The 25,315-nt window shown below is 36.6% G+C and overlaps 1 protein-coding gene across 5 annotated transcripts in view; it reads left to right on the plus strand.

The window, feature by feature from the left end:
- OGDH (oxoglutarate dehydrogenase) overlaps positions 1-25,315 on the plus strand; it is a 53,537-nt gene that overhangs the window by 9,643 nt on the left and 18,579 nt on the right. For 2 of the 5 annotated variants that reach the window (XM_087969673.1, XM_087969674.1), the window contains exons 3-11: positions 6,749-6,937; positions 10,265-10,367; positions 16,904-17,019; positions 19,603-19,757; positions 20,649-20,795; positions 21,109-21,199; positions 22,054-22,233; positions 22,413-22,541; positions 24,517-24,696. In XM_087969673.1, coding sequence (XP_087825799.1) covers positions 6,749-6,937; positions 10,265-10,367; positions 16,904-17,019; positions 19,603-19,757; positions 20,649-20,795; positions 21,109-21,199; positions 22,054-22,233; positions 22,413-22,541; positions 24,517-24,696 — 1,290 coding nt within the window. Of the gene's footprint in view, positions 1-6,748; positions 6,938-10,044; positions 10,136-10,264; positions 10,368-14,373; positions 14,419-16,903; positions 17,020-19,602; positions 19,758-20,648; positions 20,796-21,108; positions 21,200-22,053; positions 22,234-22,412; positions 22,542-24,516; positions 24,697-25,315 lie in introns of all 5 variants that reach the window. The other 3 variants (XM_087969671.1, XM_087969670.1, XM_087969675.1) reach the window with 3 other exon arrangements.

Raw genomic sequence — 25,315 nt, forward strand, 5'->3', positions numbered from 1 at the left:
AACTTCCCAGCAACTTTCGGCTTCCTTTTAACTCGCGGGCGCTTGCACCTGGCCCCGAGCCGCGCGACGGAGGGGAAGCCCGGAGCGCCACCGGGTCGCCTCCTCCAAGCAGCCTGCCCGCCCGCCCGCCGGGCTTCCCCTCAGTCACACGGCTCGGGGCCAGGCGCGAGCGCCCGCGAGTTAAAAGGAAGCCGAAAGTTGCTGGGAAATTGCTCGGGTGCTGGGAGCAGGCTTTTAAAGTGCCGTCCGAGCAGGACCACCGAGCTGGGAAACGGGGCACCAAGGCAGGGCAAGGCTCCACCAGCAGCGGCCTAGCTTTAGGTGGCTCTAAGCAGCCCGCTCCAAGCAGCCCGCCCACCCGCAGGGCGGAACCCTTCCTGCTCCTTGGCGGGAAGACGCTCCCGCCTGCAAACTTTGCCTGTGCAAAGTTTAAGCCTGGAAGCCCCGGAAACCCGAGCAACTTCCCAGCAACTTTCGGCTTCCTTTTAACTCTGCGTTCATGCCTGGCCCCGAGCCGCACGGCGGAGGGGAAGCCCGGCGGGCGGGCGGGCGGGCTGCTTGGAGGAGGCGACCCGGTGGTGCTCCGGCAGCAGCAACAGGCAGTTCCGCCCGGGCTCCGCTCAGGTGTCCGGCTGGGGCTGTTAGGAGTTTCCCAAAAAATCTTGTGCTGACCCAGCCCGTCTGTCAAATTTTAAAAGTCAATGCGGCCCCCGAGCCAAAAAGTTTGCCCACCCCTGCCATAGACAATGAAGCACTTAAATACCATAGACAATTTAGGAGAACTGCGGAACAACACAAACTTAGTTGACTGATTGCATTGATGATATTGGTCTATTGAAATATATTTTTTCACTGATTCCATACTTCACCAACTGCCACTGAAAAATGAAGCACTGTAAAGCAATATTGCTACTTACTGGGCATCATAATTTGTATTGCTTTTTTTCAGAATATAGACCATTTATGACAAAACATACACCGATAAAGTGCTGTAGAAATTAAGATCTCTATTTGGTAGGGAAATATTCTAAAAGTACAACTTGGTTTCTCTATTTTTTGGAGTTTCATATTTAAATATAAAAGTGCAGGTCCAAATATTCTCTTTTGGACTCTTATTTTCTGTACAGTGAAAAATTCTTTTAAAATGGGGTGGTTTGTAAATAAACTCTGATATACACATTTCTATGCTATCTAAATTATAGTTTCTAGATTACTTAAAATCAAACCAGGATAAAAAGTGCCACTGTGCAATGCTATCCACTCAACTAACTATGGTTCTCATCAAAGAACAGACCAACTTCCCTTCCCCCCATATGTGGATGCTTTAAATCAGAATTGGGAAACTTATTGCAATAAGACATGACTGAGTATGATTGATTCAGTATGCCTCAAGCAGCATGACCAATAGTGAGGAATGCTGGGATACTTTAAAAAAAATTATTCTGTAACTCCTTTCTAAATGTTCCCTCTCACTTTTTTCCAGTAATTGAATTTACTCCATAATTTCCATTGAATCTTTCCTCCAATATCTCTTTTACAATAAAATATTCTTTTATATTTTACCCCTTCCCATCCTCCTGTTACTCTTTTGAAAACATTTCCATCTACTTACTTTCTATGCTGTATATAATGTATTCCTTGTTCAGTATTATATTTGGATAATCATTTTGTTCAGTATAGTATCCATTTTATATCTATACATTCCTGTAATTATCCTTCCTATCTGGATTTTTCTTTTATTTTTTTTTAGATCTTTTCCATCTTTACATTTCCCTATTACAGTCTCTAAAATTATTAGTGAAAAATATTGTCTCTTTCTGTCAGCCCCACTAGGTAGACCAGACCACTATTCAATACCACAGGCAGACTAAAGCTATTTTTATTGCGATTGGCCATAATAAAAAAATCTTGCAAGTCTGATTATTCTATTCCACCTCATCCTTGTAGTTCAGCAAATTAAGGGCCTGTCTGCCTAAACTGCTTCCAAATGTTACCTTGTTCTGAACTTTACAAATTGTTCACCTTTTGTTTAGGCAACAGATCCTGCATACATTCATTAAAATCACCTTCCTTCCTTCTATTCTTCCCTACTCAACTTAATGATCTCTAGGTAAGGAGATGGAAATTTATTCCTAGGAAAGACCTTGAACCCATTGCAGAATCCCAATCAGCTGCTGCAATTGATAGAATCAAAGGGCAGTGGTTGTAATATTTCAGACTTGGGTAGGCAGATAGTTACATGTAGCTTCCCCTGCTCTCTTCTTTTACATAAGATTCTGCTTACATCATTCAGGCCATGTGATACTGCTCTTCAAAATCTTTAACAAGCTCTCCAACTCAAATGAAATGCCAGTCTATGTTCTGCTCTGTGTTTTCACTTACAGAAGTTCTCCCTACTCTCAAGATAGTTTGGCCAATTTTCATTACCATCTAAGGGATTTAATACAGGCTATCCCCCATTCTGTGTCACCTAACTCAAAACCCATGTTTTCTTTGTAACATTTGCAAATGCTTTGTTTCCTATCCTTAAAAATGGGTAAAACGAAAACTAGAATGGCTGAAGAATTTCAACAAATCTTAAGAGTACTGTTTGCTATAAAACAGCAGGTTTACTAATGCTGTTTCCCCACCCCTTAAGGACAGAGGGAAGCTGTTAGAGAGTTGCTCTGATTGTTTAAATGTGAATATTTGGATTCTTAGCAAAAAATTTGCTGAAGATCCACGTAATAGTTTTTTTAGCCTTGCCCTAGCCCACCGCATGTCTGTTTTTGAGGGAGAGGCCAGATATTCTAATCTCAGAACAGTTGTTTGCAGAGATCAAGGGGAGGATGGTGTTGAGGAAATAAGACCTACTTTATCATTGAAAGGGAACTTTCCTACTATCCTCTCAATCTTTGAATTGAACTATGTAATTGCACCCTTACCTAAAGTAAAAAAAAATAATGTAACATCTACATGGGGAGGAATCATATCACTTGACCACTGGTTTAACTAATCACTCCTTTGCTAAGCTTGTCAACAGCAAAATGTGACCCAATGCTAATTCCTGAAATTGCTTTATAATTGGTGTTCCACAGATTTCTAGAGTTATCATCATTGAATATTATAGGAGGATGCAAAAACTAGCCTGACCAGGGAAATGACTTAGTAGTCCTAAAGAGTTTTATAATTCAGCTGCAATTGTGGGTTTTTTGTAGGTTTAATTTGTTTCAAATGGCCAGGAAATGTCTATAGAAACAGTTTATTATTCTCTGTTCGGTTTCTATTAATAGTTGCACTATGCTGCTATCCTCCACAGAATGAGAGGCAAGTGGGATGGTGCTGTTGAACAAATGCAAAATATATATATTTTTGTGTTCGACTAAAGCAGTCACAAGATTAACAGTAAAAATCTAGTATAGTTTGAATGGCTTGAGATGTACTTTGGAATAGTGATCAGGTAATCATTGTCTGAACTATGAATTATACATTATATTGTAGGTTTTGTGTTGTTTTCATTTCCTCTACTCTATTAATATGCACAAGTGTGGCATTTAGAATCAACAGTATTCCTACAATCACCTCATTTAACAATTTAGAACTGTTTGAGCTATTGAAGAGAAATAAAGAATTTAGTATGTTCCTTTATAGAAAAAAAACTGTATCTGTGCTTGCAACTTATACATTTTTTCCTCCTAAATATTTCATGTTAATTTTCCCTCATATTTTGAATACTTAATAGCAACATCAGGTATTCAAGGCTCAAAAAAGATTTTGGTTTTCTTTAATCTGTGATGCTGAACATTATGGATTTCATCATGTCATATCTTGCATCATTTTAGGTACCAACAGTTGAAGCATTTACATGTTGCAATGTAAACATGGTTTATAGTAGCTGAATATTAATAATATATTAAAAAAATATAATTAAGCATTTTGTGCGCTTCTCTCCTTTCCCCTGTTTATACCCACTAGTCTTAGTATTGTAAGAATAATTATAAGCTTTCATATTGCTTCATTTTATCTGTTTCCTAAAGCTTTTCTTTTAAATTAAATTGTTAATAAAGTAGTGATGAAATAGAGACCATATTGGAGAGGCTATGAAGAAATAGTATTTTTTGTCCTAACCAATGTTTCTTATCATATGTTGTCACATTTTATGATGGCCAATTGAGTAATTTATTGCAATAGAGGTCAAAGTTTTACATCAGGACTTGTGAGTTCATTTAACCCTTGAATGCTTTGAATCTGGCAAAGCAATAAGATACAACCTTATAAAAAAAAAGTACTGAGACCTGTTTTGTCTGGGGTTTTGAAAAGAGAATTATTTTATGTCGTGACAAAGCATGGACCAATTATTTATTAGTTTTTTTTTAATCTCGCTTTATAATTTTAATAAAATTGGCAAACATATCTAATATTACTCCTTTTTCCTATTTTTCCCACAACAATAATGCTGGGAGGTAAATTGGGCTGAGAGCTTGACTGGTCCAAAATCACCTATTAACTTTCTTGCCTAAGGCAGGACTAGAACTCACAGTCTCCTGGTTTCTATATAACAGATACAGACAATCAGAGTTGGAAGGGACCTTGTAGGTCATCTAGTCCAACCCGCCCGCACAAGCGGGAGACCCTACACCATTTCTGACAAATGGCAGTCCAATCTCTTTTTGAAAGTCTCAAGTGAGCCTGGAACCTTAACCACTATACCAAACAAATCGTCAAGAAATACATCAACTGCGTCCAAAGCTATGCAGCCCTTTGGAAATCATTTGGAAGAGAAGTTTGATTCCAATAAAAATTGTAGTTGCTTTAACCAGTGCTTCCCAAACCTTGGTAAATTACACAAAATTGGATAGAGGTGGGTTTTGGGGGGGGTAAAAACAGACAAACTGACAGTGGTTTAGCAGAGTAGATGATCCAAACTAGGGCAAACAGTCAGCACAAAATGTTATTTGAAAAAAAGGACTATTCAGAGTTCTTTTTGTTAACAGTTCACAATTTATATCCTGTGGTGTGGTAGCTAAGGAGATCCTATGTACTTATCCTGATGCATTTTGAAGCATCTACATGCATGAAATAGAGCTTTCCACTCTTACCTTCATAAAGGCCATAAAATGAAACTTTGCTGAATCCTGAAAATGTTTTTGGTAATGAAGGAAAGGTTTGGGAAGCATTCCTTTAAAAATTGCAGATTGTTGCCACCTTTGTATTTGTGAATCAAATCTGAAGCATTATTTTGCACAGTCATAGCCGGAGTCTGTTTTTTCCTCAAGATCCATGTTCTGATTTTGTCTTGTTGGGTGATACACAGTTTACATTAAAAATGAAGCTGAAAATAGCGTCAGTAGGAGATGGTGGGGACTGATACTACTGCACTATGAAATTAGCAGGAGTTCATGAGATGCTTTTTTCTCTTGACATCCAAGGAACCTTTTTTAACAATAGTGTATATGTCTATGGAGTTTCTCAATCATCCAGGTCATGGTTGTCATGAAGGTGTTTTTTTCAAAGGTGCTGAAGAAGCTTCTTGGATGAGAAGCGAAATGTTTTCAAAGAAAAACCAGAAAGTCCACTTGCCTCTTGAAAAAAGCACTTTTGGGACAATAGTGTGTATGATTATCAGATTCCTGTATTTATTTATTTCCTATTTTACATGGATATGTCCTTGTAATAGCCAAAGGTAAAAGTTTAATAGAACTTGGCAATATTTAAATTTGAGAAGCAAAATAAACTTTTTGATTACCTAAATTCCATTTGAGAATCTATGAATAAACTATATTTCTTAATATAAAGAAGTGAGATTATTAAAATAATCTGTCTATAAGTTGTTACCATTGTTTCTTAACCATCACTAATCAGGGCAAAGTCATATATCATAGAATGAAAAATATATTTCTTATATGTACATAATTAGCAACGTTTGGTAACTGCTTTGTGTTTGGTTATTTGTTGATTTCCAAGAACATAATGCTAAGCATTGCTTTTTCATTTAACTTTTACTGAAAGGACCAATTGTTATTTTACATTTTGATCAGTGCAACAATGCTAGAGGTGCGTTGAACTGTTTTGGTGAATTGTGGTAAACTCCTGCCCTTCAAATTGGACTAAACAGAGAATGTGCTGTAACTCTTCTGATTTTGATCTTTGTCTATTTCAATCTGTTTATTTTTATTTTCCAGGTATCTTTTTTTTTCTTCTACAGGTGGTCCTGGACTTAACAACCACTATTAGGACCAGAATTTCTGTGGCAAGGCGGTTGTTAAGAAACTTGGACCTGATTTTATGACCTTTTTTCATGATTGTTAATGGAATAATTGCAGTAGTTAAGTGAATCTGGATTCCCCCATTGACTTGTTGGAATCTGGGTGGGATGGCCACAGATGGCAATCATATGACAGCAGGATACTGTAACCAACACGCCAATTGCCAAGGGCCCAAATTTTGCTCACATGACTGGGGATGTTGCAGTAGTTGTGAGTGGGAGGATCAGTTATAAGTCATTTTTTTCAATACTGTTGTAATGTCAACCAATCACTAAAGGAATAGTTGTAAGTCAAGGACTATCGTTGATATATTCTACAAATCTTATCATATGAAATGAATTAATGAATTAGTATCCTAACTACATTTTGGGTATTTCTAATAATGTGTCTAGTAATGTATGTACTCTATAGAAGTTATAGAAATTTGACTTTGTTGAAATAGATTTAAGTTGTTTGGAGAAGTAATTCCCTATAAAATGGACTTTTATTTTTATTTGCTTTAGTCATGGGACATATTCTTTCGCAATGCCAATGCTGGAGCTGCTCCAGGTACTGCTTACCAAAGCCCCCCTCCGTTAAATACCAGCCTATCAACCCTGGCCCATGCACAATCTCTGGTTCAAGCACAGCCAAATGTAGATAAGCTGGTGGAAGATCATCTTGCAGTCCAGTCACTTATCAGGGCATATCAGGTAAGGGTGTGTGGTTTTTTTAATGGTTTATATTTTTAATTTGTATATGGTAAGTAATTATTGTTTTCAGCTGTAAGACTTGGTGCTTAAATAGAATGGAGCATTTTCGGTCAACTTGCTTTACTTTTTATTCCAATCACTGAATCAGAGGAGTAACAGATGAAACAAACCAAAACATTAGAGTTTATAGCAAGATAACTGATGCTTGGTTGTATGTCTTGTTTTACAAACAGAGCAAAATTTGCACACTCATAGAAATTGAATCACACTGACCTGATAACAGCATCTGTACATAGAATAATCTGAATTGCTTAACTATTTTGTAAAATAGAGAATAATGAGGGCTTTTGCGTCCTTATAGAAATGCAGTATAGCAGGATCTATTGTTAGTTCATATTCTAGTGGCTTTTTAAAAAGTAGCATTAGCAGTAGCACTTAGACTTCTATATTGCTTCACAGTTCTTTACAGCTCTAAGTGGTTTACAGAATCAGCATATTGCCCCCAACAATCTGGGTTCTTGGAAGGATGGAAGTCTGAGTCAAATATGATCATTAGACTAATTCTTAGTCTTATTGACAAAAAATACATTTCTTACTTCATTACAGATATTTTTAGTATGGTTATTCAAATAAAATTCCTAAGCTTCTAGAAGATTCCTACAATATTTTTAAAAATTGAACAGGATTCCAAGATTTGAAAAGTTATATAAATTGTATATTATTGTATTCAAAGCCTTTTTTCTCCCTTGATTAAAACAGTGGCTTTTGTTACTTCATTTTTCCCAATCTATATTCTTGAGATGGATCATAAAGCACTATCTGAAAATTTTTAACATAGCTTCATATTTCAGAAAATTGCCTGCTTAAGAATATGATTTCTGTTGTTATATTGTTCACATTTTAAAATCAAATAGCTGCTGTGGTAAATTGCTTTCTTCACACATGTGTTTTATTTTATATAGTAATTCTCTTCATTAAAAGATTCATTGAGTAGAAGAACCAACCTCAACTTTTTAGACTTATCATTTACAATGCTTCAGAAAAAATAAGTCAGAAAAAGCAGCTTTTTCAATATGCAGTTTTATGCAGTACCTTCATACAGTATTTAATATATGTAATTAATCTAATGTCTTGTTATGATGGGCAGGAGCAAAAAAAAACTTAATAGAGTGGTGATATTCTCCTTAGAGCTGCTCGGATCATCCAGAGAGTGGGAGGTGCTTCAGTCTGCGTCGTTGTAGGCTGAGCTTAATTACTGAATTAAGTATATGGATCCCAGTTCTATAAGCATTTTTAGAAACAATTTTTCCTTAACAAAATTAAGTTTTGCTTTGAGATAGCACAGCTTAAAAGAAACACCTTTAATGAAATTCTATAAAAATATATGAATAATAAGAACATCATTCTTAGAAGAAAAATAATAATTTTACTGTAGTTAAAATTGTTCATTGTAGATAGGGTAAGATAGGTACATACATACCACACTTAGTCATATTTCTAGACATAACTTTGATTTTTGAATCTGCATACTGGTCTTGCCATTCAAATCTCATAACCCAAGTTGTTTTTTTTATGAGAACTGTTACATGACACCTTTTGTTATTACAAAGAGAGAGGTGACAGGATTTTCTTGAAGTTTAGCCTATACAGAAGATTTCTAGTCAAAATATTGTACATAAATATAGGGAAATTGGGGGGGGATGCCTTAACAGAATCAGTTCCAGAGAAATCATTATGTCTTAATAAGATATGTTTTAGCCTTACTAGACTGAGAAGTGTGTACACAAATGAAGAAATTACAATACATCACCCAAGATTTTATCAATACATATTCTTCAAATTTCCATCAGAAACAGACAGTATAAACATCCAGTCACCTGTGGCTTCATCTATGTTGTTTTCCAAGCATTAGAATCAATACAACCCAGTAAACAGGAGAATTAGAATTAAATTGGGCTAATGTAAATTACATGCTCTGTATGTCTTTCTCAGAATAAACTTGTAAACATTGGCTATAGAAATTGTGTTTTTGTTTCTGTTTTCCAAATGAGTATTGTTATAATGACCCATAAAAGTAAATTATTGTGAGGAGCTTTTATTAGTCTATTTCCTATGTTTAAAAAAATATTTCTTTTTTCAGCCTAATATTGATAACATTGTGGTATATTTATTAGGATTGACAGCATTTCACCAGATATGATGGTGAAAGACCCTATAATTAACATTTAAATACTTGTTGCGGACAAATCGATGTGATACTCAATTAGAAGATTGAATGAAATAAGGAGCAAAGATCTCCATTTTGCAATACTCTCTTAACATCTTATTTCAACAGATCTTAGACTAAGGCTTATTCAATAAAGAATATTTTGGATTTATTGGACTTAATTGCATTTGTATTAAAATGGAAATTATTGTATTGCAGGCAATACAATGAGAATGTTTCTCAAACACATTTTCTCTTGTGTTTCTTAAAATAGTTATATTCTATGAAGAAATCTATCTCTCTTTCTCTTTGTGTATGTGTATGTCTGTATTCAGATGTACACATCTGTTTGGCCTATGTATCTATATATACAAATTAGCCACTGGACAAAGAAAATTGATTTTCCAAGTCTTTCCTATTGCTAAGAGAATTGGGCTTCAACACTGGAAAGATAATTTTATGTCCCCAATTACTCAGTGGTCTGAAAACATGATGCTATCTGCAACTTACAAATGTGTTGCATGTAGCAATAAACTCTATGTCAATTATTCTAATAAAATACAGTTATTATTTCATGAAACTTTTGTGTAAAATTGTATAGGTATGTGCATAGTTATGTATCCTTTTATATGTTATTTTTGTTTTTTGTTTTTTGTTTTTTTCCGATTTAATTAAACAAATGGAAATTTTAAAGTACTAGGTCACAAGAATGTAAATCAAACTAAATACATCAAACTTTCATACTTCAAGGAAAATACTTTTGTATATAAACGTCAGCTAATTTTTCATAAATTCATAACTGTTGAAATACAACAGTGTGGATTTGGATAAATTCAATATTCCTGCAATGGGAAGAATGATTGTTACCAAATTTCATGACTAATTTTGTTATTGTTTCTAGGTCAGGGGTCACCACATTGCCAAGCTTGATCCTCTCGGCATTAGTTGTGTAAATTTTGATGATTCGACAGTAACTGATTCGCCAAACATTGGTGAGAATTATTCTGCAAGTTAAATTGAATACAACATTTAACTTTTATACCCCTTTCCTTTCCATCCCTCTTCCCCTCCATTTCCCTTTTGGTTTCCACTATCCTTTTCATTTCTGGCCCATTTCATAGATTCGAGGGCATCATGTAGCCCAGCTCGACCCATTGGGCATCTTGGATGCTGATCTGGACTCTTCCGTTCCAGCTGATATTATCAGTTCCGCAGACAAACTGGGTGAGGGCTCCAAAAAGCAGCTAGTGCCGCATTGCTTGGGCTCCTCTCTCACTTTCACAGCTTCTAGATAGATTGCTTCACTAAATTTGAAGGGAAAGATCTTAAGTTTCCTTTCTAATGATCACTTTAAAAAAAAAAGGAATGGTGGCAGCGTTGATCTGTCCCTAGTCACTTGTCACTGTAGCCTCAAATAATCGCATCCCCGGTTCGAGACAGCTTGCAGTCTTGTCCTTACAGTCCTTGTGATTTGGAGTCCAGCTATAAGGTGTGACTAGCAACTGTGAACACTCTGCCACTCCAAGAAAATGAGTACATTAGAGTGATGGACACATAAGCATCCCTTAAACTGAAAATATTCTAAAGGTCAGCAGAGCTCTTGTTTAGAGCTCTGGTGACTTCTTGGAGCTCAGTACTGTTGGGTATTATAGGAAGGAGTGGGGAAAGAGACAAATTTTTCTGATGTCTTCCTCACTCACTTCAGGTCAATGCATGATTTAGGGCAAGCTGCACAGCTAAGAAAACACATAGACACAGTTTCAACTTTGACTAATGACTCCATCAGTGATCATGATAAGGAAGCTTTGGAATGCATTCCCACATCTAATCAAAAGACTGAAATGAAACAGAGCCTTCGTTGGAGAGGTGCATGCATGATTTTCAGATGAGGGTGCACTTGTTGAGCAATACTTGGAATTTGGTTTTCCGGTAGAGCTCACTGTTAATTTTGGCCACTATTTTTTCCTTCAGTATAGGGCAAGTTGTGGTGGCTGAGCTCTACTGATCGCTGGTGCTTTCCACAGGTTAATCAATCTGGCTCTGCAAATGCTTCTAAGTAGCATGCTTCTAACTTAGAATACAGTAACAATAATGACAACTAACCCTTTTCAAGACTAAACTTTGATTAGAGTATTTGTGCATGGAAAATAAATGATGTGACTCATTCAGAATTGACAGTGTGTACTGATTAGATGATGTATGTGTGTATCAGTGAAATGGAAAGAATCTGAGAAAACCAGAGGTGGTAGAAAGATGAGCAACTATACAAATATTTTAAATTAATACAATTAAATAAAACAGCAATATAACTTTGGTGAATATCTAAGAACACACTGAGCACAGTTCGCTTTACTAAATCTCCACTCTGAAGTTATTTTCCCCTGTATATTAAGCAGGACTCCAAAACTCAGAAGGTTGTACTAGGCCTTAACAGAGCCCCAATATTGAGGGTGGGTGGGTGGGGGAGATATACTGTAGAATTCCTTCCACATTTCACAAAGATTAAAGATTCACCTTAGGCAGGCATAACTATTTTAGGTTAATGGAGTGCACTGGAATGATGGTGGCTTCTGAATTGTGTGTGCATGTGTGTGTAATGGACATTTCAGGTGGTTTCATCTGTGCATTATCTTTGTCTTCTGTCAAATCTATTGAATGATTGAAATTGTCACATGAATATTTTATTAGAATGTAGAAATTATGATAATATTTTTCTGAATAAAAATTAAACAATATACGAGATGATTTAAGAAATGCAAATATTGTATTTTGTTTATTTTACCAGTGTACTATATAAATACATTGTATAAAATATAAATAACTAGCATGCATAGTAGTTATTGTCAGCCTACAAGGCAGACCAAACAAAGAAAGCAACACCAGTACTGCTTTTGTTGTAACACCTATAATAACAGAATCTTGTAAACCTGAATATAGTTCCGCCTCTCTCTCTTTATCCCCATGTGACCTAGGGAAGGGCTTCTCTTAGTTGTTTTCTTGACCAGGCTCAGGCCCCTTTCACTTAATTGTTGCCTTAAGTAATTCTTCATCCTGTCCTTCAAGGCCATTCTCTCTGTCCTTTACAACATTCCACTGCCACATATTTATGAATTAAGGTAAATTATTTGCTTGAATCCATCTGCGCATGTTCAGAACAGGAAAACTGCATGAATGGTGGATGCCATTCATAATTGGTAGGTAGGTAGGTAGTTGATAGATATATACTGCATTTCAGGAAGGTTCCGAAGAGGATTACTCTTGTTTCTGTAACTCTCAAACAGCTAATATTGTTTATTGAAGAGATGTGCAACTTCTTTGTAACTAGTATCTCTGTCAACATTTTTAGAATGAAGCTAAATTTGTATTATCTAAAAACAATAGACAAAATCAAATTCATATTAAGTGTTTCACCTTTGACCCTTTTCCACACTTTATTTTCATTTTAATCCGAAAGAGCATTGTCTAGTCAGAACACCCTCCAAATATATGGATTTCTACTCCCAGAATTCCCCAGGCAGCGCAATGATTGTGCGGGATTCTAGGAATCAAATTCCAACATATCTGAAGAATGCCAAATTGAGAATAAAATGTTCTGTAACTTCAGAAGAAATCAGAATCTCTTAAAACAAGGTCGATGTAATTGTCCCTTCTCTTACCATATGTAATGGATTGAGAGTTGAAGTGATACTTGGGAGAATGTGAGAAAGACATCTCATAGCCAAGTAAGCAGGAAGATCCAGAGAGCTCTAAAATTCTCTGCTTCTAAATGTGGGATTTAAGACTTTGGGATCAAAGTTTCACAAAAACTAAGATTCCAAATGTGACATATCATTTTGATGAATCATAATTTAAGCTCCTTTCACCATTCTATAAAGATTATTCTATTCCCATGGTATATGCTTTGGAGAGTTATTCTTAGAAAACTCCTTAATTGCCCCATCTTTTAAAATCTCAATAATTTTTAATTTAAAAGGGGTTTCAGGACCTCAAGCCTTTTTGCTTGTTCTGTTAGGCAATGCAAAACGCATACTACTGCAGTTATCCAGAATATCTAGGATTCCATATACATTTATTCAAAAACCACATAATTAGCTGAATCATTTGGAACAGAAGTGTCATTATCTCCAGCATAGTGACAGGATGAGAGATGTATTGAACAAAAAGCAAATTCTGTGAATCACCATATCCTTTTCTAAAAAATGTAATATGATCTTTGCCCTAATCTCAAGACCAGTTAGACATCAAGAGAAAAATAAAAAGCCCATCCTAATAACTTATATACACTATATCGGATATTGAAGGTTACAACCCTAGTAGCTGTTGAATCTTTTCATCTATTCCTGTGTCCAGCACTTTTTACATGCTGATTTGCAGAATTCAAAACATCTTGAGGAAAAAAGAATTCTACAGTTTTACCTCTGTGTTATTATGAAAATATCCAAGTAGAAAGTAATTTATTATATTTGCGGGCTACATTGCTGAAGTTCTTGTCTGACAGAATTGCATTCTCTCTTGTACAGAGAAGAGTAATAATTCTATGTATTTATAATCAAAGATATAAACTTGTTTTCAGTTGAACTGTGTTTCTCACTTATATAAATAAATTATAGATAAGAATAGGAAAACTAGAATTGTTCTTAAGGTTCAGGTGTATAAGGAAAACTGTAATTTTTCCTAATCTTTGTTACTTTTCAGTTCAATTCTATAGGACAGGATATAGTAGCATAAAGTGTGTGAATCCTATGCTGTCTTATTCTTTGCCAGTGCAGTGATTTAAAAATCTTAAATCACAACAGTCTCATGTAGAATGGGTACAAGATTCTGTTATGCATGTTCACTTGTGATTTTTGACCAGAAACTTGTCCTAAGGACATTTTACAACTTTAATGTTTAGGATTTTTTTCTATTTGCATAAGCAATGAAGTCCAAAACATGTACGGTAACGTAACTGCCATTATCTGTCAGGTGTAACTGCTGTATTTATTTTATTCTCTTTGCGGTCAATATGGCTGGTTCTAAAAGATTCTTCAGATTTTCTCCTTGGCATACAGTCATCTAACCCCCTTTTCTTTGGTGATTTTTTTTTACTCTATATGTGCGGATACTGTTTTTAAAAACTTTCTCTTTTTGCAACTACTTTCTCAGTTCTTTGGAATTTAAAAAGAAACTAACTTTGACTCAGTTTCTCTGTCTTCTCCTTTCTGCACCCGACCTTTCCCTCCTTCCCCAGATCTTGCTGTATTCAAGGAGCGGCTGAGAGTGCTAACAGTAGGAGGTATGCAAATAATGAGCATTTAACTCTTCTGGAGTTTAGGACTCTCTGAATAGTTGACTCTGAGCATGTACAGTGTAGGTAAAGTTACAACTTGCCCGATTTTATAACAGTGTTTTTGGTCTTTTGTCTTTTCCCGTCAGAATCGCTTTCAGTGTTAACAGTCAGAGAGATGTGTGTGATCAAAGTGCTTCATCAGTCAGGCTCCTCAATTATGTTCTCTTTCATTGGATTCCATGTGGTAGCTATTTTCTCTGTTTGCTTTCTGTTTGCTTGTTTTGGAATAGTTCAGAAAGCTTTGTTGTGCTTTAACACATTGGTCTCTGTTGAAATTTATTTTTATTTTATTTTTATTTTATCTTTATGTACACTGAGAGTATTTACATCAAGACAAATTCCTTGTGTGTCCAATCACACTTGGCCAATAAAGTATTCTATTCTATTCTATTCTATTCTAAATGAAATTGTTAACTGGATGTTCATCAGAACACATATCAAATTTGTTGAAGTATATTAGCTAAGTTTTGTGTTGTTGTGTTGCGCGGTATTTATTTTTATTGTGCAGAAAGGTCTTTGTGGATAGTGAAATTTAGGATGTTGGTGTTCATAACTGCATCCGCATTGCTAACAGAAAAATGAATTGCTATCTTTTTGTAAACTCATTTTTTGCAGAATAGTTGAGCACTTTAATTGCAAACTTCTAGCTGAAAATGTGTACTTTTTAATCTAATGATTGAAAAGACCAATGTTGATTTATAATGTAAATGCAGTTTAGCAGTTTATCTTAGTGTCTTATTGTAATGGCTATATGCCTAACACTGAAAGATGTTGAGAAAATTCTCTTATTGTTTGTGCATACTTGATGCCTTTCACAATAAAAATAATTGTATTTTGGCCTAAGAATGAGAATTACTTTTGGCTTTTTCAGGCCAAGTATCTACAATACAATTATTACAGTAGATGTCTATCTCATCTTTTATTCAGGGGTCCTAAGTAGCTCAATATAGATTTGGACCCAAAATATCTATTTAAAAAACAAGCCATTCTCTATTTAAGATATTGAATTAACCAGCCAAACATTGCTTCTCTACAGTATACCTATTACATTGGTCTCCTATTTTCTTTGCCATCATTCTCCATCATTGATGGCCACTGATTTTTATAACTGAATAAACATTGTGTGGCAAATAATATTAAAACAAGAATGGAGTGTCTTTTGTTCGTGATAGCCCTGTATCATATAAATTTATTTTTCCTGTTGATCTGTTTCAAAGAGTTTGTAATCTTGTTAAAGTGAGAAGAATGGAATTGCCTCCTACACAATATTATCTCAAGCATTATGGTTCATTGTGTCCTGGATCTGATGCATGGTTGGTAGAAATCTAGGGGGAAAAGTCCTCTTGATATAACAATCAAGTTATGGGATTTGCTGTCCAGGAGTCCCACATAACTTCCAGCAATCCAGTAGCTTTACCAATCTTCTGGTTGTTAATTTTCCCCTGTCAGGAATTTGGCCTTTATATGATTTTGGCCTTTTATATAACTGGGGATCTTCTTTCTAGTGTCTTTTGTATTTTGTGATAATTTAGTTACTCTGTCAGATTTGTCCTTTATAGTTTTGGGTTTAGCATTTAGTTGACGTGAAGGTGAGGGATAATTTCAAATTTGTCTATGGTAGTTGCCTGTTCTTACTAGATTGCAGTACAGAATTGGCACTTCTGAAGGTTTCCATTTCTGTCATCTTTCCAGCTTTCAAAGCTATCTGATCATCAATTGCAGAACAATTTTTAATTATTCTAGCAAAAATATGCTAATGTTAGTCCTGTTATAGTCTAGCTACACCATCATATATAGCAAGTGTGGGAAGGAATGTTTGGTAATAGCTCTTTAATACTTTTGAGATTTCCAGAAGTCAAAGTGTTTGTGAGGCTTGTAGAAAGAGTTTTGCTTACATAGAGACCATTTTGTTATAAAATCCTTGTTCCTTGTAGTGAGCTATTCAGGAGAGTCCTCTGCAGAACCCTGTATCATCCTGCGGCTTTTCATACTTTTGGTTCTGGGAAATTGGTCCTTTAACTCTTCATTTCCTCTTTCAGTTTATTTTAATTTTGAATATGTGGTGGAATGTGGTGGCACTATGTGTTTTCTGTACTTGTACCCCTTATGTTCTACAAATGTATGTGTGGAAGTCTAAATTTTGTGTTAATCACTTCCCTGGGTTTAATTACCAATTTTTCGTGGCAAGTATATTTCTTACGTTCATATGCTGTGTGACTTTTATACTTCTTTTGTTCTTACTTTACCTGTCCAATATTTTAATTCCTGCTTGTGTTTTGTTCAAACAAACCTCCTTCATGCTTACTTTGTGCTGCTTTTCTTGTCCCTCCCTATCTCTACCAAAAACCTGGTTCCTGTGTAACGACTGTCTTGAACCGAACACCTTCCCCAATCCTCCTTTGCCTTCTGCTACCCATGCAAAATTCTGCAGGGTTTTATGGTCTAGATGAATCGGATCTTGACAAAGTCTTTCACTTGCCAACTACAACTTTCATTGGAGGAAATGAGTCTGCTCTTCCACTCCGGGAAATCATCCGTCGTTTGGAGGTAAGAAAGAAAGCTTAGCATTTTTTAAATCGGGGAATAATAATAAGGAATACTTTTTTAGTAACTAGGGGAAAACATCAAAAGAATATTGCCAGTACTTGCAATCTTACATAATATAGGAGGAAGATTATTCTGTAGGTTGGACATCATCAGACCTGCCACAGAGAAGACCTGCAAGCTTTGATATGAATAAAAGAATATTTTAGCTTATGGAAACACGTATAATCATGTCAGGTATAATCTTATGAATCTTTTTAGGGAAATAAATTATGAGGCTACTAGATATTCATTATCAAATTAGGTAGCCATGTTTGTACAACATTCTGCTGCATAATTAACCATGGTTTACCAAATGAGCCCAATTACCTGAATTCCTAAACACTGAACTATAAATGGATAAACTTTCCTACTACTGTGAAATACAAATAGCTGTTGTGGTTAGCCAGCAGCAGGTGCGGACGGTGGAGGAGAGTGAGGACTCGGATGAGGGGCCGGGACCATCAGGGAGTGGACTGCTGCCTTCAGGGATTGTGGGGGCTGGCAGCAGTGATGAGGAGGTTCCCAAGGAGCCTGTGCCAAGTGCGCGTGAGCGCAGGATGATTCATAGAAGAGAACAGCTGGAGCAGTACAGGCAACTCAGGAGTAGGATGCAACATAATGGCCCCTCCCTCCAGGGAATATAAGCCTGGTTTCAAAAGGTTTTTGCCTTTGTAGAAAGCAAAAACGCTCTAAGGACCCAGCATTGTGTGTAGAGACTCCGGCTTATCTGAAGAATTCTGTCAAGGCTTTTCTGGTTGGACTAATTGGCTGCAAGCCATCTTTTATCTACAAAGTAGTTTATTTGTAGATTAAAGCTGTGAAGGTTTGAGTTGCTGCATTTGTTTGAGATTTTCTTGCTGGTAACAGGGTTGGGTCAGAACAATAGCTAAGACCCATTTCAGCCCTCATGTTATGCAAGCCCAGCCACTATTTTAGAAATCTGTAAAATAAAAACTATAACATGGTTTCCCCATACCCTCAAAAACAATCAGGAAAGAGCAAAGCTGTTCTAGGGAGTTCTCCATTCTAAAAAAGGATGCGTTGTGGAAAAATGCTCACATATAAAAGTTTTAAATGGACATTTCCAAGGGAAGCACTTTTCTTCCTTTGTTTCCTGGCAGTCACATAATTTCCTTTAACAATAATGGGTGACTCTGCTAAAAAAAAAAATAGAAAAAAAGCTGTTGCTGACTCTCAAAAAAATGAAAAGAGGAAGGAAATGGAATTGGAAAGCAAAAACAAAACCCAGTATCTCAAGGTCATTTTAATCATTTAGGACTCTGCTGTAATTGCCTTCTGTAGAAAACAAAACATCAGCTACCTCATTAGCAGTGTTTTTTCCGTGGCCCAGCTTCCCATTCTGGGTTTTGGAGTTATTCTCCCCTTCCCGATAAGCCAGCTTCTAATTTCTATCTTTTATTAATAGCAGTACTTTCTGATGAAGGGAATAATTCTCTGCCCCTGCTCATATTCTCGGTGTCACGACTCTGGCTAAAAATAATTTCCAGCAAAGTTGTTTAAATGCCATTTCTTGCCAAACATTCTCTGTTTCTCTGTTTGTAGTCCCTCTACTCCACCCCTCCCTGGCACAGTATTTATCAGTTACCTGGAGTGTAAATTCAGTCATTTTCAAATTTCTGACTTCAAGAAGCACTTTGCACCTAAGTTTATCTTCCTTTGATTTTAGCAAGTATTCAAATTATAGAGTGCACTGAACAACAGAACTGTGCTTGCTTTGAAAATGATTAAAAAGAGGTTCTTTGGAAAATATGGAAATATGCGTTTTTAAAGCAACTACAGCTTTTTTCCAGATTCCTCTGGAAAAACTTTGAAAACAGAGCAGGCCATTCTCATTAAAGTGCAGCTTCTTTAATAAGTCTGTCCCTTAAAGCAGCCAAGTTCTTTTCAGGCAATTTTTTGCTAGAAGACTAAAGAAAAAGAAACACACAGAGCTCTTTTTAAAGAAATGCCACAGCCATGCTCCTGCAAATTTTAAACCATCCCTTTTTGTCAATGTCTCATGTAAACCAGACCCCTTCCAAAGCATATCAACGTTTCTGTGCAGCAGCTTGTTGTATATGTAAATCCATAACTATGTTTTCCTAGGAAAAATTGGGTGCTATATCTGAAATTTCCACTTAGTGGTCCCCTGATGTCCACTGATAATTGAAGATCTTGGAAATAACTAACTTTTTATTTTATAATTAAATGTAACTTTTTGTCTTATAATTAAATAGAATTGCGCAGTCTTCAGTTGCCAAATCTTGACTATTTACATTTTTCAAGAATAATATAATGACTAACTAGTAGGTAATTTGTTGGATTTGATGTGTCAGCACTTGAACTAAAATGCTGGTTTATCTGAACCTTCATTAACTGGCTTAGACTATATTGACTTAATCATCACAGTATTAACTTGGTTTTCAGAAAGAGAAAAACTTATGAATAAAATTAAGACATAGCTCAAATAAAGTAAGATTTTAATTTGTGCTTGGAAATGACTGAATCTTCTGCTCCAACTTGCATCTTTCCTTTCTTTAACAGATGGCTTACTGTCAGCACATTGGAGTAGAATTCATGTTTATTAATGATCTTGAGCAATGTCAATGGATAAGGCAGAAGTTTGAAACGCCTGGTATCATGCAGTTCTCCAGTGAGGAGAAGCGCACCCTGCTGGCCAGGCTAGTGCGTTCAACCAGGTATTTCTTTTTTGTTAACTTGCATAACTGCCATTGGTTGAAGTTACAGGTAGTAGAAGAATTAGGTTCAGTTTTAAGCTTTCCTAGTTTCATATTTCATAGACACGAGGACATAACACCTTCAGTAAATTGAGATGTAAACGTTCCACCCTAGCCATATTTATAATCCCACAAAGTGTCCGTAATGACATTCATGAAAGCTCGTATCTCATGGAAAATTTCTCCATATATGTTTAGACTGTAGTTCCCATCACTCTTGATCACTGTTGAAACAGTGGCTAATCTTTCAATTGGCAGTATAGAACTGTTCTTGGATAATGAGTAAAGATGGGAAACTGTTGGAAAACTGCCATCTAGGCTGGAAGGAGGGGTCAAGCAAGAACCTAGCTTGGAGTAATTGTACAGCCACAAGTCCCATAAGATCCATGAAGCCTATCTGGTCATTTCAGAGTAAGGCAAACAGTCTAATTACATTACAAGATTTTTGTAACACACAATAAAGCTTCTGACTTTGGCTATTCATGAGAGACTATGGAGTAGCAGGATTTGTTGAAGTAGTCACCCAGGCTACCATTCATTCAGGAGAGCAAATGGTGATTAGTTTTTCTCCTGATAGGTAACACTTGGGGCAGGGGCAGGAGGAAGAAAAGCAGACAATCCACTAATCAGTGTCTCCAAGTTATTCCACATTTCATTCTGTAAGGGCAGCAACACTTCCCAGGCTCACTCCTGAGATGCAGTAAGAAAGATCATAAGAGCAGTACAATTTATATCCACATCCCCTCCTCACAAGGACAGGAGGGATGCATATTAGTATGGGTTTGCCGAAGAGCCCGGACACTCATACAGATTACATGACAGGTACCTTTAAACAGCATGTCTGTTTTCCAGGTTTGAGGAGTTCCTGCACAGAAAGTGGTCTTCTGAGAAACGGTTTGGTTTGGAAGGCTGTGAGGTTCTGATTCCTGCTTTAAAGACAATAATTGACAAGTCAAGTGAAAAAGGAGTGGATTATGTTATCATGGGAATGCCTCACAGGTAAAGTTGTCCTTGGAGGAAACTGAAGAGAGTGAAGCTGTCAAGAGAGTGTACCCCAAATTTCAACCTGCCTTTCAGTCAAAACATTCTGAACTGTATTCTTGTGATTCATTTTTATGATTTTGCTCTTTTTTCAGTCCAAAGGCCCACTTTTTTCAAATGTTGATAGGATATAGGGTTGCCATAAAGAGTAGTAATTGAAACCTTATTTAAGTCACATTTGATTTAATTTATTAATCAAAATGATTATTTCTCCTACAGTAGACAATGAATTCCATGTAGTATCTGACTAAATATGGTTTTGATTTTCTAGAGGGCGTCTCAATGTTCTTGCCAATGTTATCAGAAAGGAGTTGGAGCAAATTTTCTGCCAGTTTGATTCTAAGCTAGAAGCTGCAGATGAAGTGAGTTTAACTTTTACTGGGATTATACACTTTATTTGACAGGAACTTTCTTCATATTAGTTAATAACAACTGTACAGTGGAACCTCAGTACCCATCGTTAATTGGTTCCAGGGGTGCAGCAAGTAGCAAAAATGATGAGTACCAAACAATTTTTTCCCATAAGGAATAATACAATGAGTCACAAGGCAGCTGACACCGACAAATTCTAGCTTCTGCATTGAGTACCAAACAAATAATGAGTACCAGGACAAAATGTTCACGTCAAAATGCATTGAGTACCAAATTTGATGAGTTTCAAAGCAGTTGAGTACCAAGGGACACTGTATTTAGTTTTGAACACAGTGACAACATTTGTGTCTGTCACTAAAACAAGTTGAGTATGACCTCAACATTGTGCCTTAACATTTTTCCAGTTGTTTTCAAGATTGCTCTTGCATGTCAGGAATGAGGTTTCATGGCATTAAAGTGCTTTCATATCAGCTTGAATTTAAGGGGTGAATCCTGAAACTATCTCAGATGACCTCAAGAAACAGCAAAAATAATGAAAATGTGTGATTCCTGACAGTAAACACTATGCCATTCATAGACTGAGTAACAATTCTTCTACTGTGCAACTTAAACCAGCTAGATTTAGTCTGATAAATCCTATCAATATTATACAAAGTGAACACCAGTATCAGGAATTCAAGTAGCAACCCCACTACTATCTTAATTCTGATTCAAATTTCAGACTCTGTTGTGAATGTATTTTGAATATGTGTTCATTTTCTTTTAATTTGCAAAGTAGCATTTTGAAGTTCTAAAAATTCACTGAAAAAGAATGTATCCTCCTAATAATACTATCTTTTCTCAGGGCTCAGGGGATGTAAAGTACCATTTGGGAATGTATCACCGAAGGATTAACCGTGTCACTGACAGGACCATCACTCTTTCACTGGTTGCAAATCCTTCTCATTTGGAGGCTGCTGATCCTGTTGTTCAGGGAAAAACAAAGGCAGAACAATTTTACTGTGGGGACACTGAAGGAAAGAAAGTAAGCTGGCACATATGAGATAGCCTTTCCTTTGTGCTTTTCTTTGCTGTTTTGTACATGCGTTCTTTTTCCTTTTGTTTTTACAGTGACAATGTTGTGGGTGCTTCATTTTTCAGCCACTTTGACACCTAATTCTCCAAAGTTATTAATATGTCTTTAATTTGTTCTGGTCTAAAAAGGTTATGTCAATCCTTTTGCATGGAGATGCTGCTTTTGCTGGGCAAGGGATCGTTTACGAGACTTTCCATTTGAGTGACCTGCCTTCCTATACAACACATGGGACAGTTCATGTGGTAGTGAACAATCAGGTAAAATACATGTTCTTTTGTTACCATATCAGATTCTCTAACCTAATTTTTTACCAAGAACAAGCAACAGATTAGGAGCTATGTTATTTTTTGCATTCTTAATTGAACTTTAAAGGTAGTGTTTTAGTTAAGTTTATTTATGGTATTTTTCAGAGTAAAAGACGCTCCGAAGTATAAGGTGCACCTAGCTTTTGGGGAGGAAAACAAGGGGGAAAAAATCTGCCTCCCAGCAATTTGCCTCCTTGCAGCAAACAGCCTGTTTCAGTTTCAGCTTTCAGCACAGACTGATTAGCATAAGCAGCTGATCATTGGTTGGATTGGCCTCCCAACAATCAGCTGTTTCAGGCTGCAGGGATTGCCATTGCCTATTGCCACCTCCGTGCGCCCCATTTTCGGCCTCCGCATCCTGTTTTCAGCCTCTGCACGCCCTGTTTTCGGCCTCTGCGGCCCATTTTCTGCCCATTCTGGGCAGTGGGGATTGGAATGGGCAGAAAATTGGGCACACAAAGGCCAAAAAATGGGGCCCACGGAGGCAGCAATAGGCAGTGGCAATTCCTGCAGCCTGAAACAGCTGATAGTTGGGAGGCCGATCCAACCAACAGTCAGCGGCTTGTGCTAATCAGGTGGTGCTGAAGCTGAAGCTGCAGCTGAAACAGGCTGTTTGCAAGGAGGCAAATTGCTGGGAGGCAGAGGCCAAAGAGTGGGGGCCAGTGGGTGGGCAGGCTTTGGCAACATTTGCTGTATAAGATGCACTGACATTTCCACCCTCTTTTGGGGATGGAAAAAGTGTGTCTTATACTCCTTATACAGTACTTTGAAGTGATCAAAGAGTTGATCGAGAAAAAAACTGAAGTAAATTTAACTCAGTGTTAAACTTGTCAGATGAAGACAGTTAGCCACGAATTTGGAATGTCCCACGCATGTTTCTTGCTTTCTTATTTGACAGGAAAACTTAATACCAATGATTATGAAACTAAGGGATTGATCTGTACATTATGCTGCATTCATGATTATATTAATATAATGATATTAATGAGTAACAAAAACCTCTTTAAGGAGGCAGTTTAGTTTGTTGTCAGAGCAATTTGAGGGGATGGAACCTATGGAATAGAGATACTATTGCTGTGTGTATCAATTAACACCCACCCTATCTGAAACTTATGTATAAACTTATGCGTCATGCACTGGCCACGCCCATGCACATTTTAGTGAAGGGGGGAGTCCCGATATGTCACGTGACGGTGATGTGATGACGTGAGTTTGACACGCCTACTCTAGGTGAAAAGACTTTTGGAATAGGAAAGCAGTGGTCTTGGGCTTCTCTCTTTTAACCTATGGCCTTTGGGAAGATTGTAGGAAAGAACAGCTTTAGGGTTCTAGGACATTCAGTACTGTTTGAATCAGAAAGAAGTGCCCAAACAAAAGTGAAAATGCCAAATGCAAGTCTTACAAGACTGCAAGTATAGAACTAGCAATAAATGAAACAAAAGATGGAACACTGCTGAAGTAGCTTTGAGTCACCAAACAGCAAAGAATCCTAACCCTATCTTGAGGAAAGAAATTATTAATGTTAATTACGGAATTAAGGCTAGTTTAATTTTTTCCCTTTTCCAGAAAAAATAGAATGGTTTTTAGAATTGTCAACAAAATTAGATTTTTCACAGTATATGTCTCTTAACTCCTCTGATTCACCCTGAGTGCTATTTTCATCTTTTGACTATTCTTGACAGAACTAGGAATGGGGACATTACCTTTTAAAATCCATGCTTCATGCTAAAGTCTCAGTATTTTTATACATACATATCATTCTCAGGAAGGAATGTTCCACAAAAGACGTTCCTTCAACATTTAACTAACTTTTCCATTTATCACCTAAAAAACTGAGAGTTAGTGATGATGTATTAATTAAATCCTCATACAATTTGTAATTACCTTTATGGTTATTTTTTTAAAATGGCTTCTGTTGTCATCTCAGATTGGATTCACTACCGATCCTCGTATGGCCCGTTCCTCCCCATATCCAACAGATGTGGCTCGTGTGGTTAATGCACCCATTTTCCATGTCAATGTTGATGATCCAGAGGCTGTAGTATATGTGTGCAATGTGGCAGCTGAATGGAGAAGTACTTTCCACAAAGATGTAGTTGTGGATCTGGTAGGTAGTACTGATTTGTCTGACAAACTGATACTTTTAGTTGGGGTTATATAATAAGTTATTTAATAAGTATTTTTAAAAATGATTTAGATGTGGAATGATAGTAGAAAGATGGTGGGTACTATTTTCCTAAAAGCAGGAAAAAATACAGGTACTCAACTTACAACAATTCATTTAGTGACCATTCAAAGTTACAATGGCACTGAAAAAAGGGACATGATCGTTTTTCACACTTATACAACCGTTGTAGCATTCCCATGGTCGTGATCAAAATTCAGGGGATTGGCAACTGACTCATTTGTGATGGTTGCAATGTCCCTGGGTCATATGATTCCCTTTGGAGACTTTCTGACAAGCAAAAGAGATGGGGAAGCCAGATTTAACAACCATATTACTAACTTAATATATGCAGCCATTCACTTAACGACTGTGGCAAGAAAGGTCATAGAATGGGGCAAAACTCACTTAACAAATGTTTCACTTAGCAACAGAACTTTTGGGCTCAATTATGGTCATAATTGAGGACTATTTGTAACTATGTGTGGGCTTTGATGGACTTTATTATATAGAAATGTGGGGTGTCAAGAGGCATGTCAAGAGAAAATTGAAAGTGAGTTGA

This window comes from Notechis scutatus, chromosome 7, assembly GCF_049901735.1.
Source record: "Notechis scutatus isolate UNSWTSFEM ecotype Mainland chromosome 7, rNotScu1.2, whole genome shotgun sequence".
In the NCBI taxonomy this organism is placed as follows: Eukaryota; Metazoa; Chordata; class Lepidosauria; order Squamata; family Elapidae; genus Notechis; species Notechis scutatus.